The 12247-nt window shown below is 34.6% G+C and overlaps 1 protein-coding gene across 9 annotated transcripts; it reads right to left on the minus strand.

Annotated features, from left to right (window-relative positions):
* Positions 1–830: 830 nt before the first annotated feature.
* LOC105228115 (lysophosphatidylserine lipase ABHD12) lies at positions 831–7062 on the minus strand. Of its 9 annotated transcripts, XM_011207779.4 has the most exons (8): positions 6898–7062; positions 6418–6512; positions 4669–4705; positions 3259–3778; positions 2563–2681; positions 2306–2493; positions 1731–2243; positions 831–1672 (listed from the first exon to the last, which is right to left on the minus strand). In XM_011207779.4, the coding sequence occupies exons 4-8, from the start codon at positions 3432–3434 to the stop codon at positions 1337–1339; spliced, it is 1332 nt and encodes a 443-aa protein (XP_011206081.2). In that variant the 5' UTR covers positions 3435–3778; positions 4669–4705; positions 6418–6512; positions 6898–7062; the 3' UTR covers positions 831–1336. The 9 variants fall into 9 exon arrangements, with proteins under 9 accessions (XP_011206081.2, XP_011206082.2, XP_011206083.2 ...); XM_011207780.4 differs by lacking the exon at positions 4669–4705; XM_011207781.4 differs by lacking the exon at positions 3259–3778.
* Between the last annotated feature and the right edge of the window lie 5185 nt (positions 7063–12247).

Here is a 12247-nt window from a genome sequence, read left to right on the forward strand (position 1 = left end):
TATTTTTATGTGTTTAAGGAAGTGCTGAAGCCATGGTGTCACTTTATCTCCTTGTTTCTTCCTGGTACTGTGGTTTGTGCTGCCAACGCCGCTTTGTTTGGACTAGTCAATTCGTATGGGTACACATTTACATATATATGCATAACGTTTTCAATGTATTTGTGTCTGCTATAGCACTGCACCGCCTATTTCCCCAATTCTTCTTTGAATGAAACGAAAATATTTTGGCTGGCTACACAGACACACTCATTATCACTTGTACTTAGCAATCACTTAACAATTTTTCCGTTTTCTTTTAAATATTATTTATTTAAAATAATGCAAAAATTTTAACCGAAACCAAATTTCCTTCCGTCACTCACTAATACAAACCGCTCCACCGCTGTCAACCACAATATATCCAGAAGCAGAAGCAATTGATGCAATTAGGGTTGTAAAAATCATCATTTTCTGTACCCACACAGGGTTTCACAAATAAGTACTAACTGACTACATGGTTGCATTAACAAACACTTCTGCTTTTTAACAAATATTTAATTCTTCTTTCACATAAAAGTAATAGATCAAAACTTAGCAAACATTCGAAATGATAGGAGCGTACTATTTTGCTAGAACTCGATGTATTCAAACAAGAGAGCAAGTGCACTTACTTTCCCCCTAGTGGCAACCATAAAGGGGCCCTGACCTAAGGTCAGTATAACATGTCACTCACTTGTTCAATCAGATTGCGCAAACCGAATATGAGGTACCAACTTTGTTAAAGTTAAAAGTTCTCTCCTTTTTTATATAGCGAAATAGTTCTTCACTTTTCATTAATGAAACAGCACGGCTTAACGCATGAGTAGAAATGTATTACCATAAAGAAAAATTTTGTATTTTTACTTATATTTATTTACAAAAAAATAATATTTCTATGATTTTGTTATCATAAGTTGCCTTTTTGGTAATGGTAAAACCTCTAGCATACTGCTCCTGACTTTAGCAACAATAATTATTAAAATTTCTCACAGTTTAAATTATATTAGTTAGTCGCAATCTCTACACAACGACCTTTTCTTTTTTCATACATATACATATGTATACTAATAAATGTCTCCATTTCTATGATTATAGATTTTTAAATTAGGTTGCACTAATAATACTAAAGTTCTTGTTGCATATGTATGTGTATATACACGAATCTACGACAAAACTATAAAATAAAAGGCATCCAGTAGCTTGTAAGCTACTTCTGAGTACATCCGGCGGCTTGATTCTTGACTGAAAGTCCTTAAATACTGCAGGATATATATGCACTTTCTGGGGGGAAATAAGAGAAGTCTATGTTTAAAACATTTCAAAGCCTTTGAAAGTCTTCGTTACGATAAGTCTCGATAAATTGTTTTGCAAGTTTGGGTAGTTCAGGTGCGCGGCAAAGAAACTTATGTCCGTAACCTGCAACACCATTGAAACGATGGAATTCAACAGGCCCCCAAGTTTTTTCACGCGTATCCAGCGCTGTTCGATATAGCTTGTAGCCAAGTTCGAATGGAACAACATAATCATCTTCGGCATGGAGTATCATTACCGGCTGCCGAAATTCGCTAATATGTTTGTCCGATTCAAAGCGCAACTTGTTCGAGTACATAGGGCGCGCAATTGTCAAATCAAACCAAGGCAGATCTTTAAAGGGCTGTAAAAAAATGTAACAGTTTTAAAGCTAATCAACACACATATATTGACTATCTAACCCTAGCGAATGGATGCAATCTTATTTCATCACGGATGTTCGTAAAAGGCGCCTCCAATATCACTCCCCGTGGTAGATCTATTTTGAAATTCAAACTTAACTGTGAACACAAATGGCATGCCACGCCAGTGCCCAGAGAATGGCCCCATATAAATACAGGATTTGTTGTTACATTTCTAATATATTCATATACTGTTAGGGCATCTCGTACAATTCCTTCTTCGGTGGGTGAAACGGGATCGGAATCTCCATAACCTCGATAATCCAAAGACAACACATGGCAGCCAAGTTTGCGCAGAAGTTGGTACATCTCGACACGATGCCCCGAGCCACGAGAAGCGGTGTTGCCATGAAGATATAGAACAATGGTGCCCGGAAGTTTCAGCATGCGCTCGTAAAAGAGCGCTTCATTCTCAGCGGTTACATCGGAGTATTCTGATTTCAGAATAGGCATTAGCTTGTCCAAATTTTCGTCATCATCAGATGTTGTGTTCTTCAATTCATCGTGCTCTTGCTGTACGATAATAGGATTTTGTACAAATTTCTGCCCATAATTCTTAATAATTATCAGTATACCATATCGATTTTCAGTTCTTTAGCAAAGCGTTTAGCTAAGTGTAATGGCAGCACATGCCAGACACCAATGCGCACGCCATCATGACGTTCCTCAACATCCGGATCGAGCACACTAAGATTAAGAGATCTCGTACCAAAAAGTCCCACACTGGCTGGATTCGATAGGTCAAGGTCCTTGGGGTATGTAACTACAAAGGAATTTTCCGTTTAAAAAAGTTATTTAAATAATTTGAAAGTTAAAATATTGAAATACTTACTAAACGTTAGAAAGAGAATCCCTCTTTGTAATGTTATAGAATAACGAAATATTAATGGGAATCCAACGAATATTATTAGGAATACGAGCATACATAATTGTACCACAGTAAGTGAGATTCTGTAGAATAAAGAAGAGAGGTTAGAGTGAAATTAGAATCGCAACTTATTGAATGGCAAACACCTCAATGTCACAGATTAGGAGTACTTACTGATGCGTGTATCAGAATAATTAATAAAGTAAGAATGATTAACAAATAATTTATTTGCTAACTGTAGAATGAATAAAAGGAAGGACTGAATGGTGCACGACAAGTACATAGTATATCAAGATTGTAATGAGATATTTCGTACAAAAGCGTTTACACGTTTTTATTAATATCAATTGCCTGAATTAGTACATAGCCGTGCGAATACTGTACATGCATACACATTTTACAAAGCGATGTGGTAAAAATAAGGAATAATAATAGCACATTTCATAGGTTAACTTTGGCAATTAATAAAATAAGCATAAAGACGCCTAGCACGGGCCAAGGAGATTAGTAAGATACATTTTATCTGCACTTTTTCTTATGTAAAAAGCATGAGAAAAAAACATATAAAATAGTTCTTGTAACGGAGAACATTACAGTTAGCAATTAAAAATCAAAATATATATGTATGTATCTAAATGTATAAAGAAGTAGCGTACTTACATCCCAGTCAGCCAAATTAACATTAATGCTCCCGGAATGACTGAAGCACGGAATATGACGTTTAAGAATTTATATGATTCGTACATTGTATAAAAGTTTGCATATATTTGTAAATTGTAAAATGAAGTTGCAGGAGGATTATCAGTCAATGGTTGAAAATCTTTATTCAATGACATCAAATTTCATGGATTTAGTGAACGTTTCAATGCAAACCCAACATTTAACTTGAGGAAGAATGATATTAACAGCCAAATTTAGCAATGACTGCTATACCACATAAAATAAAAAAGTTTTAAATAGAGGACTTTGGGAATTACAACAATTGTTTTCAAATTTTTCAACTATTTGGATTAAATATGCGGATGTACTTGTTATATACGTCAAACTGTAAGCGAGTGATTATTTGATTGAAGAAATGGGAGTACGGTTATTTCTTTTCGATTCTTTCGTTATTCAAAAAGTTAATGAGCATTTGTCTTTTAAGTGCAGACAATCGTACTGCGCCTGTCAGCAATTTTTACTATACGGATGGATTCAACATGAAAAAGAGAAAAAAGATAATTGTTTTATTAGCAATCTCTATGACATTGGAGAGACAAAAAAATGGAATTAATTAAAACTTATTAAAATGAAAATTTAATATAGGTTTTAGCATGTAATAATATTAGAGCAATAAGCGTGAACAAAAATCAAATATGTAAATAGATTTCAACTTGTAAACTGGGAATGTTGTTATTAAACACATTAATTAACAGAACTCAAAGCAAACACACATCATGATGTAATTGAAAAACAACTGTCATAAGTATTAAATTTGAACTAGCGGCATAAATTATTTGTAACTAGTCGTGAAAAATTTAACTAATTTCTGTTAAAGCCGTGGATAGAAGAGCAAACAATTAAGAGACCTATTGATTGCAGCAACTTTCGAGATTACATAGCGTATGTTTTCCTTTTTTTGTGTTTAGTCTACAATTCTATCTGGTATCTGGGTTAATATTATCTCCTTAAAAACAAAATTACTTATAATATACCTGCGCTGCAGCATTTTTCATTCACTGAGCATTATGGCAACGCAAATCGAAATTAGAAAAATAAGTAGTTATAAGAATTACATGTATGTAGTGATTTGTTGTACCATACTAATTATTGTATGGTCACGCCTAGGAACACAATGTCTTGAATATTATTATTACTATTTTACAAAGTTACAAATAAATTTGTGGCAATGAAAAAATACCAACACAAAAGGTTTTTAAATTGAATTGGTTTTTAAATTTATATCATAGGAAGGATTATTTGATCTGCACTTGCAGATGTACATATGTAAATTTTATAATAATTATGTTTTTTTTTATTAATTTGCCTGTGTGAATTGCTGTAGCACACATATAATAATGTGACAGTCACCTTTTAGAGAACTTCCGTCGACGCGTTAAAAACATAACTAGAAATAGAAAATTAAGAAATTTATAAGTTTTAAATATTATTGCATTATTTAGTATAAGTTTACATCTAGAAAACAATAAAGTACGTTAAAGTACTTTTATTTTAAAAACCGTCTCGAATTTCCTTTATACGAGTATATGTATATATGTATAAGTGTTTACGTACATACATACACCCATAGGTGTCAACGGCAATGAACTCCAACATTACATATGTATGTATGTAGGCTTATAATACTTATTCAAATAGATTCCAACTAGATATCACTATTTTTAAAACATTTTAAATTGCACTGGTTATTACAACTTTCAAATATTTTCTAAAACATGTTTTGTGAAAGAAAATTTTTCGAATCGAACTAGCAATAGAGCATGTTGTTCGACTCGCTTACAGCAATGGATCACTAACCAAATAATCTTCCTAAACCAGGTATATGCAGTTATATATATTTTTGTAGTTCACTACAAGTGACTCAGTGAGCTTATCACAATTTATCAAAATATCAGTATAGATGATACAGTCACTCAAAATTTGGCAACTCATAGTCGCAAATATATAACTAGATAACTAGATATACTCGTATACTAGTATTATGTAAACAACATAACACAATAATCAAAGCTCCTACAAATCATTTTACAATGAAAGTGAAATGATATTTTTACTGTACACTGAAATCACAGCAAATAAACAGTCAGAATGTATACAATTTATTAATTGGCAAAATGTATGCGCACAAATGACGGTGCAACTAACGATATTTTATATACAATTACACAATACATTTGGTTGTGTGGTGGTAAGCGCTAAGAGATTGGATTAAAGTTCGTCACAGTGTATTTCGACAATATTTACGTAGAAATAAACCGAGGAGCGGTGTGCTCAGCTCCAAAGACCGCTTCCGACTTGCGAGTAGTTTCGTCATCCAACACTATTAGCTGATAGAAAAACCAAGCTACATACAATGTGTAGTGAGATTCGAGAGCAAAAATAATTATGAAAAAAATGTTCTCTTTGTATTGTCTCCGCAACTATTATCATTAATGTACTCGAAAAAAAGTACTCAAGTAGATTTGATTTGCTTTTTTTGCTTTCAACAAAGACGAGTGCGATGGGAAATTCAAAAGTGAAAAGGATTTTTCGCTGATAACAAACGCATAGTTAACTTGCGAATAATATATTGAAACGTAAATGCAATTTATTCAACTTTAGACTATAGGATCCAACATGTTTTATTAAATATTCCTTTTCATACTTTAATTGAAAAAGATCGAAAACAAAGAGTATAGACAAAATTATAAAATTATTTATATTGATTTCGTTGATATAGCAGCATTAAACAATTGAGTGCAAAATTATTACTAAACAAAAAATATTGCCCAATAAGTTCGATGAATAATGCCGACTCTATCGACTGTAATCCAGATAACGGTTAAACAACAACAACAATATCTGATTATATCCGTCCGGATATAATATCCGTATAACTAGATACAAGCGACAAAAGAACAAAATTAATATTCTAAGAAACAGCGTTAATTTCAAGTGGTTACAGTCAATTATGTACATATACTACATAAATTTGAAAGAAAGTTTAGTAATAATTTTGTCAGCTGTAGATCCTTAATACCGTACGATTTTGTTTCCTCTTAAGAATAAAACTTGTAACAATTATAATAAACAGTTTTAAATATGAAATAAAAATATTACCCATTGGAAAATAATGGTGATAAATATTTTGAGCTCAGGCAAATGGCTTAAATCCGATTGATTGAGTTTTACAGCGATTTTTAAATACCTTTAATCTAAAAATAAAAAGAAGTTATAGAAATATTATAAGTATTTGCTATATATTAAACTATAGCCTTATAAATAAATGGCCAATCAAAGGGAACTGGTTAGAAGGTAATGGTCAATCTACTGGATACGTCAGCAGAGTCTTCAACTACAGGGCCTTATTCATCACCTGCATATATTGCAATTTATTGAAAGTGAACTTATACAAAAGTTGAGAAAAACTAATAATTGAATAAAAACCAGCACGTGAACAGAATATGGACATTTGTGGCTAATAGTGCAAAATGATCACATATGAATTCACAAAATTTCACATGGGAACATATCACTATCGATTTTTATTTCTTGATTCTTTCAGTCTTTCTTGTTGAAAACATTTACATATTTACTTACTTTTTCAACAATATTTGTATTTACATTTTCTTTCAATTTTTTTTTTTTATATAATTTAGTATATCACTTAGAATTTTTCAAATTAGTAAAGTGCAAATAGCAATTTAAGCAATTCCCGCAGAAATTTGGTCTTAAACGTTAACAAAAAATTATCACATTTGTTTCATCAGCTGTCAAATGTAAGGGTTGCCGTGTTTTACTGCCGATGTTCATAGCCTAACTTTTATGCACAATGTTTGGACTACGCTAAGAACAAATAGCTTGCACAAACTTTACCGACTTGCACAAGCTATCGCAAAAGTTGTTGGAACAGTTATACAAAAACTTATACATGGCGTGGATATATATGTAGTATGTATATATAGGTTTCGCACAAACCTTTTGTTATTAGTCTATAGATGATATATTAGGGATAATATGGAATATTTTCACTCATTTTCAATTCATTTTAGACCGAAACTGTTTCCTAGGAACTTTTAAGAGTCATTCCTCCAACATCTAGGCGATTAACTTCTGGCAGGTACTTAATGTCATTTATTACGTAGCTATCAATACCTTCATCGACTCCTTCCTGGTTAATGACGTCTTTGGGGTCAAATCCTTGCCCATAGTTGAATCATCATCTGCATTATAATGCAGCCTTTTATCAAGAGTGTTGGAGTTCCAATCGTCGGACTTGTACATCGGTATGCTTTACTTGACAATTTGTTGCATGTCAATTGTTGTGTTGTAGGCACTACAAATATATATAAATATATGTATTTATTTATTTTGAGTTCCTTCTACAATACTACAACAACGACAAAAAACCCAAATTTCGAAAGTTGTTAAAACAGACCATTGTCAATCTCAATTACTTATTTGATGCGACATGCATGAATTAGAGCTTTTGTTACAAGCTCATAGCATTTCGCGCTTATTTGAGCCTGATTGGTGTGTTTTTATGTAGTTGACGGCAGTGTTTGCATTGCAAACTAAAATCTGTTTGATGTGCAATAACTCAAAAATCGAAACGAGGTCAAGATTCAGTAGTGTATGTAGTGCTTCTGATTGTCGAACGTAAAAACAACAACAACAAGGTGAATTTAGTGACGTTTAATTAACGAAAGAGACCCATGAGACTATGACCACCTGCAGAGGGGACGCACAAAGCTGAATATAGAGATATTAGGGAATTTCTAAATAACGATAATAAATTCCCTAAGGCCAATACTTGCTACCATACCATACGTAATGAGCGGCTTGGCAGGAGAAACTTATCCGGATTTTTAGCTGTCCAATGACCTGTCAACTCAGCCGAATTTCCTCAAATTACTTCAGGATTGTTTTCTGTCTCCATAACAACAAGCAACTATATAGCATTTTCCTTAATTAAGCCCGTTTTTATCAAGCGTGTTCAGACCAAAGTTCCTTCGAAAACTTCCGAAATCAATACTAACGTATAGTAATAAATCGAAAATCTTGCCGCAAAAGCGATCACTTTGTTTATTTATTAAACGTTCAATTTTCTCTGATGTACATACATACATACATATATACGCATATAAGTATGAATGTGTATGCCTGTTTGTATACAACTGGTCTAATGTTGCGATTGCGCTATTCATTTCTCAGCTTCGCCGTCTAGTCACATCGCACCTAGTTCTTGGGAAAATCACACAAAGTTCAACATCGGCACGATTTATCGTTTTACTTGTGCGATATTTGCCAGTTTTCCCGCCGTTCGGCGTGGATGGGCGCTTAGCTTTTAGATTTCCTTGGAAGCGCCCTTGCCAAACGTGTTAAGAGAATCTTCAAAAATTCAGAGGCCGTCGGTGGAATTTTACCACCCTTCCCAGAAGTACTGTGCCTTATTGGTAACTTTACTTGCATGCATTAGTATGTGCAATATAAACACAAATTAAGCAGTCAATTAAGTTGAAAAAGTCGCTAATATACTACTCTGTAAACTCCAATCAATACACGAAGCTCAATTTTTTATTTTTTATTTATTTTTTTCAAACTGTCTGTTGAAATCAGTCCCACCGGCAGAAGGAGGTAATTATCAAAGCGTTATTGTAGGTATTAGTTGAAGAGATAAAAATAAAATTTGCAATGACAATCACATAACGACAAGCGCCGATCGACGATGTAAATACGTGTAACTTGCTTTTCCAGTGCAGGGGACTCTTCGACGCTTAGTCTTTGGCCGTGCAGACCTACTGTGTTGGTTCTACTCGTATTATGCAAACGAAATAATTTATTCAGTAAACGCTTTTTGCAAATTGCTTTTAAAGGTGTCTAAATAGTAATTTCTTCGCCATGAGCTTAGTGAACTCAGGTACCGTATCTCGTCAAATAGTCGATAGACGACGATGTGCGGCCAATAATAGGCGCCATTCGATTATTTGTGCGCTGCATATAAATACATTGACTTTTTTCCAGCAATTGCCATGCAGTTACTTGTTCATCGCGTTGAAAGAATGCAAGCACTTGTCTGCCGGATTCAGTGCCATTTCTTAACACCGCATTCTGAGTCACAATGAGCATACAAATCAAAGGACTTAAGACACGAACTTCTTGGCAAGCAGAGCGATTAGCATGCTAATATACACAAATACATATGTATGTAGGCAGATTGTTTGCGTTGTTAATGGAATTGGAGCAAGTTGAAATAGATTAGAAAAATAAAAAAGAAATGATTTTCCTTAACTTCTGGATATCGTCACTTTTCCTGGAATGTAAATATAACTTTGTTTAATAAAATTATGTAGCAATATTTATTTTTTGAAGACTTAAAACTTGTCATGGTAATCATTATCTTGCTTTATTGGACGATAATTTCTCTTTTGGTAACATTGAGAACCCATTACTTTTTCGGCAATGATAGGCGCCGACAGAAATGAAGGCCAAAAAGCACATCTGTCAGCTAAACAGCGTTTGCTTGTAGCTTTATTATGACAAGCTATGCTTACAGACAAATGGATAAGCGATTACTAAGATAATAAAAGGATTATTTGCTTTGCCATCAAGAAAAATTTGTATTATTCTGGCATCGAAGAAATGTCCTTAAAACGTTCGGTATATACATCTTCAAAGAGTGAGCCTCTCATCAGAGCTTTAGCGGAACCCTGTCATACAACTGCACTAGTTGAGAGCTCATTTGTTTAACTATAAAAACATACAAACAAACAAGCATATATTTTAGTCCTATACAGCTTTTATGATTTCTTAATTCCTCGGTCTAAGCATCCAGATGAATATCGAATGTCTTTCGCACAACTTCTGCTAGCAAAGATTACAGACAGACAAAAATAAAGGCCAACACTCCATTTTGCCGTAAGCAAATGTTTGCCAAATCGGGCAACTGAGTGGTGGTTGTACTCGCTTATTACGATTAAGTAAACAATAACTTCATTGACATCAATAAATACAAAATATAGAGCGTGGGAAATCCACGAATTCACACAAATTCACACATTCATTCTCAGCTCCCTGGCAATGTGCAGATAACGTCGCTCGACAGCGGTAACGACGACAATTTCAATTAAAATTTAAATAAATTCGGACTTTCCAATAAAAACATGTACAACTAGTACATCACTACTGATTTCTGATCACTACTTGTTCTGATGGGTTAGTGGCCAAAAATGGCGATGGATGTGAATAAAATTGGAGCACGCTGCTTTCCTACGCCGCTTGGCTTGGCTAAGCGCTATGACGGCGGGTCTGCAGCGAGCGCAAGAGTTGCCACCACAATGGATTAGTACACTTGTGGACGGTCGCAAGCTCACTCGTATACACATGTATATATGTATGTATGTCCACACATCACACGCTTGCAATTGTAGGTTTATGCCGCAAGCGAAGGCAGATGAATGGACTCGACTGGCCGTACACTTTTAACGGTGATACGGTGATGCTGTGAAGAGTGCGCCACATGCGTTTAATGCCGAATTGACAGAGACAACAAAATCGTGCAGAGCGTCTTTGGATGCATAAGGCGAGTATGACAAAAATAACTGACCAAAACCAAAAAGAAAATCAATGTGCTTTGCTTGAACACAATTTGAACAATGAACGGTGGCAGTGTGTGTACATACAAACATACATGACTGATCAAGCATCAGTGATCAACCTGTCAACCTATGCAAACATTTTTAAACTAACGAAGCGTGGTAAAACGCTCGTGAATGCGTTGGTGTTATCAAAAAATGGAATGAACATGCGTGCATACACACGAGCACATTCGCTGTTCCACGACTGTTAATAATGAAATGAATAAAGACCACGAACATGACAATCTGACCAGAGTCAACCAGCCAGCCAGCCAATGCAATCAGTCAATTAAATGCTCAAATCGCGTTAGATGAAATGCCGCAAGAAAAACAGCGCAACAGAGTTAGTCTCACGTGCATACTTATACACATACATAAATATATACATATATATATATTTATAATATAAGCATGTATTAGTGTATTTTAAAAACCATACATGAATTTTCGAATTCGCATTAAAATGTGCTCCTTAATATTCTAAATTAAATGCATGATTTCAAAAATTAAGATTTGGAATATTAAATCGCAGACTTATCGAACACATATGTATGCATAAGCTATCAGAAAACGATCGGCATGTTGATCTTTGGAATCCTCAATAAAATATACGCGTTCGTAAGCCTTAATTGTGTGTGAAAATATTTAATTTAAACGGCATTCGTCAAATATATCACCCTCAACAAATTGTACATATGTATGCATGAACCTATGTATGCACACACAACAGAAAAATATTTAGTGAAGAGCGGCGCAATCACCAACCAACAGCAACAGGAACACCAATACACTCAACGTCAGCTTGGCGCTTTCGTTTCGTTCGTTGTCGTCGTACCAAATGAGGCGAGCTCAAACTTGTCGTCATTTGGCGTAGCTCCACCTTAAGCAACGGTAAAGTAATCAACCGATCAGTGGACAGCAATAACAGTGCTGTAACAGCGTCGGAAGCAAACAACAAAAGCAAAAGCACAATGACAACAGCTGCTGGTAGTTCTTGACTGCCGACGGCTCGCCGGCTCACATAAGACCTCAAAGCGGATGCTAAAGTCTCTGTTTACCACTGCAACGCGAATATGTAGCCACTGTACATACATACATATTCGCATACCTATACATATGTACGTAGCACCTTCATATGTATGTATGTATGTACGTACATATTTATGATTAAAGCAAAATAAAAACAAAAACATGATGCAGCAACAACAAGAGTTGGAAAAGATGTGCTCCCACATTGAATGCACAGCCGACACGCCGACATGCCGACAGGTAGTGTGGTGAGTTTGATGTAAATTTTCGTATTTACCTTTCTT

The sequence above is a fragment of the Bactrocera dorsalis genome, unplaced genomic scaffold, assembly GCF_023373825.1.
Source record: "Bactrocera dorsalis isolate Fly_Bdor unplaced genomic scaffold, ASM2337382v1 BdCtg012, whole genome shotgun sequence".
Classification (NCBI taxonomy): Eukaryota; Metazoa; Arthropoda; class Insecta; order Diptera; family Tephritidae; genus Bactrocera; species Bactrocera dorsalis.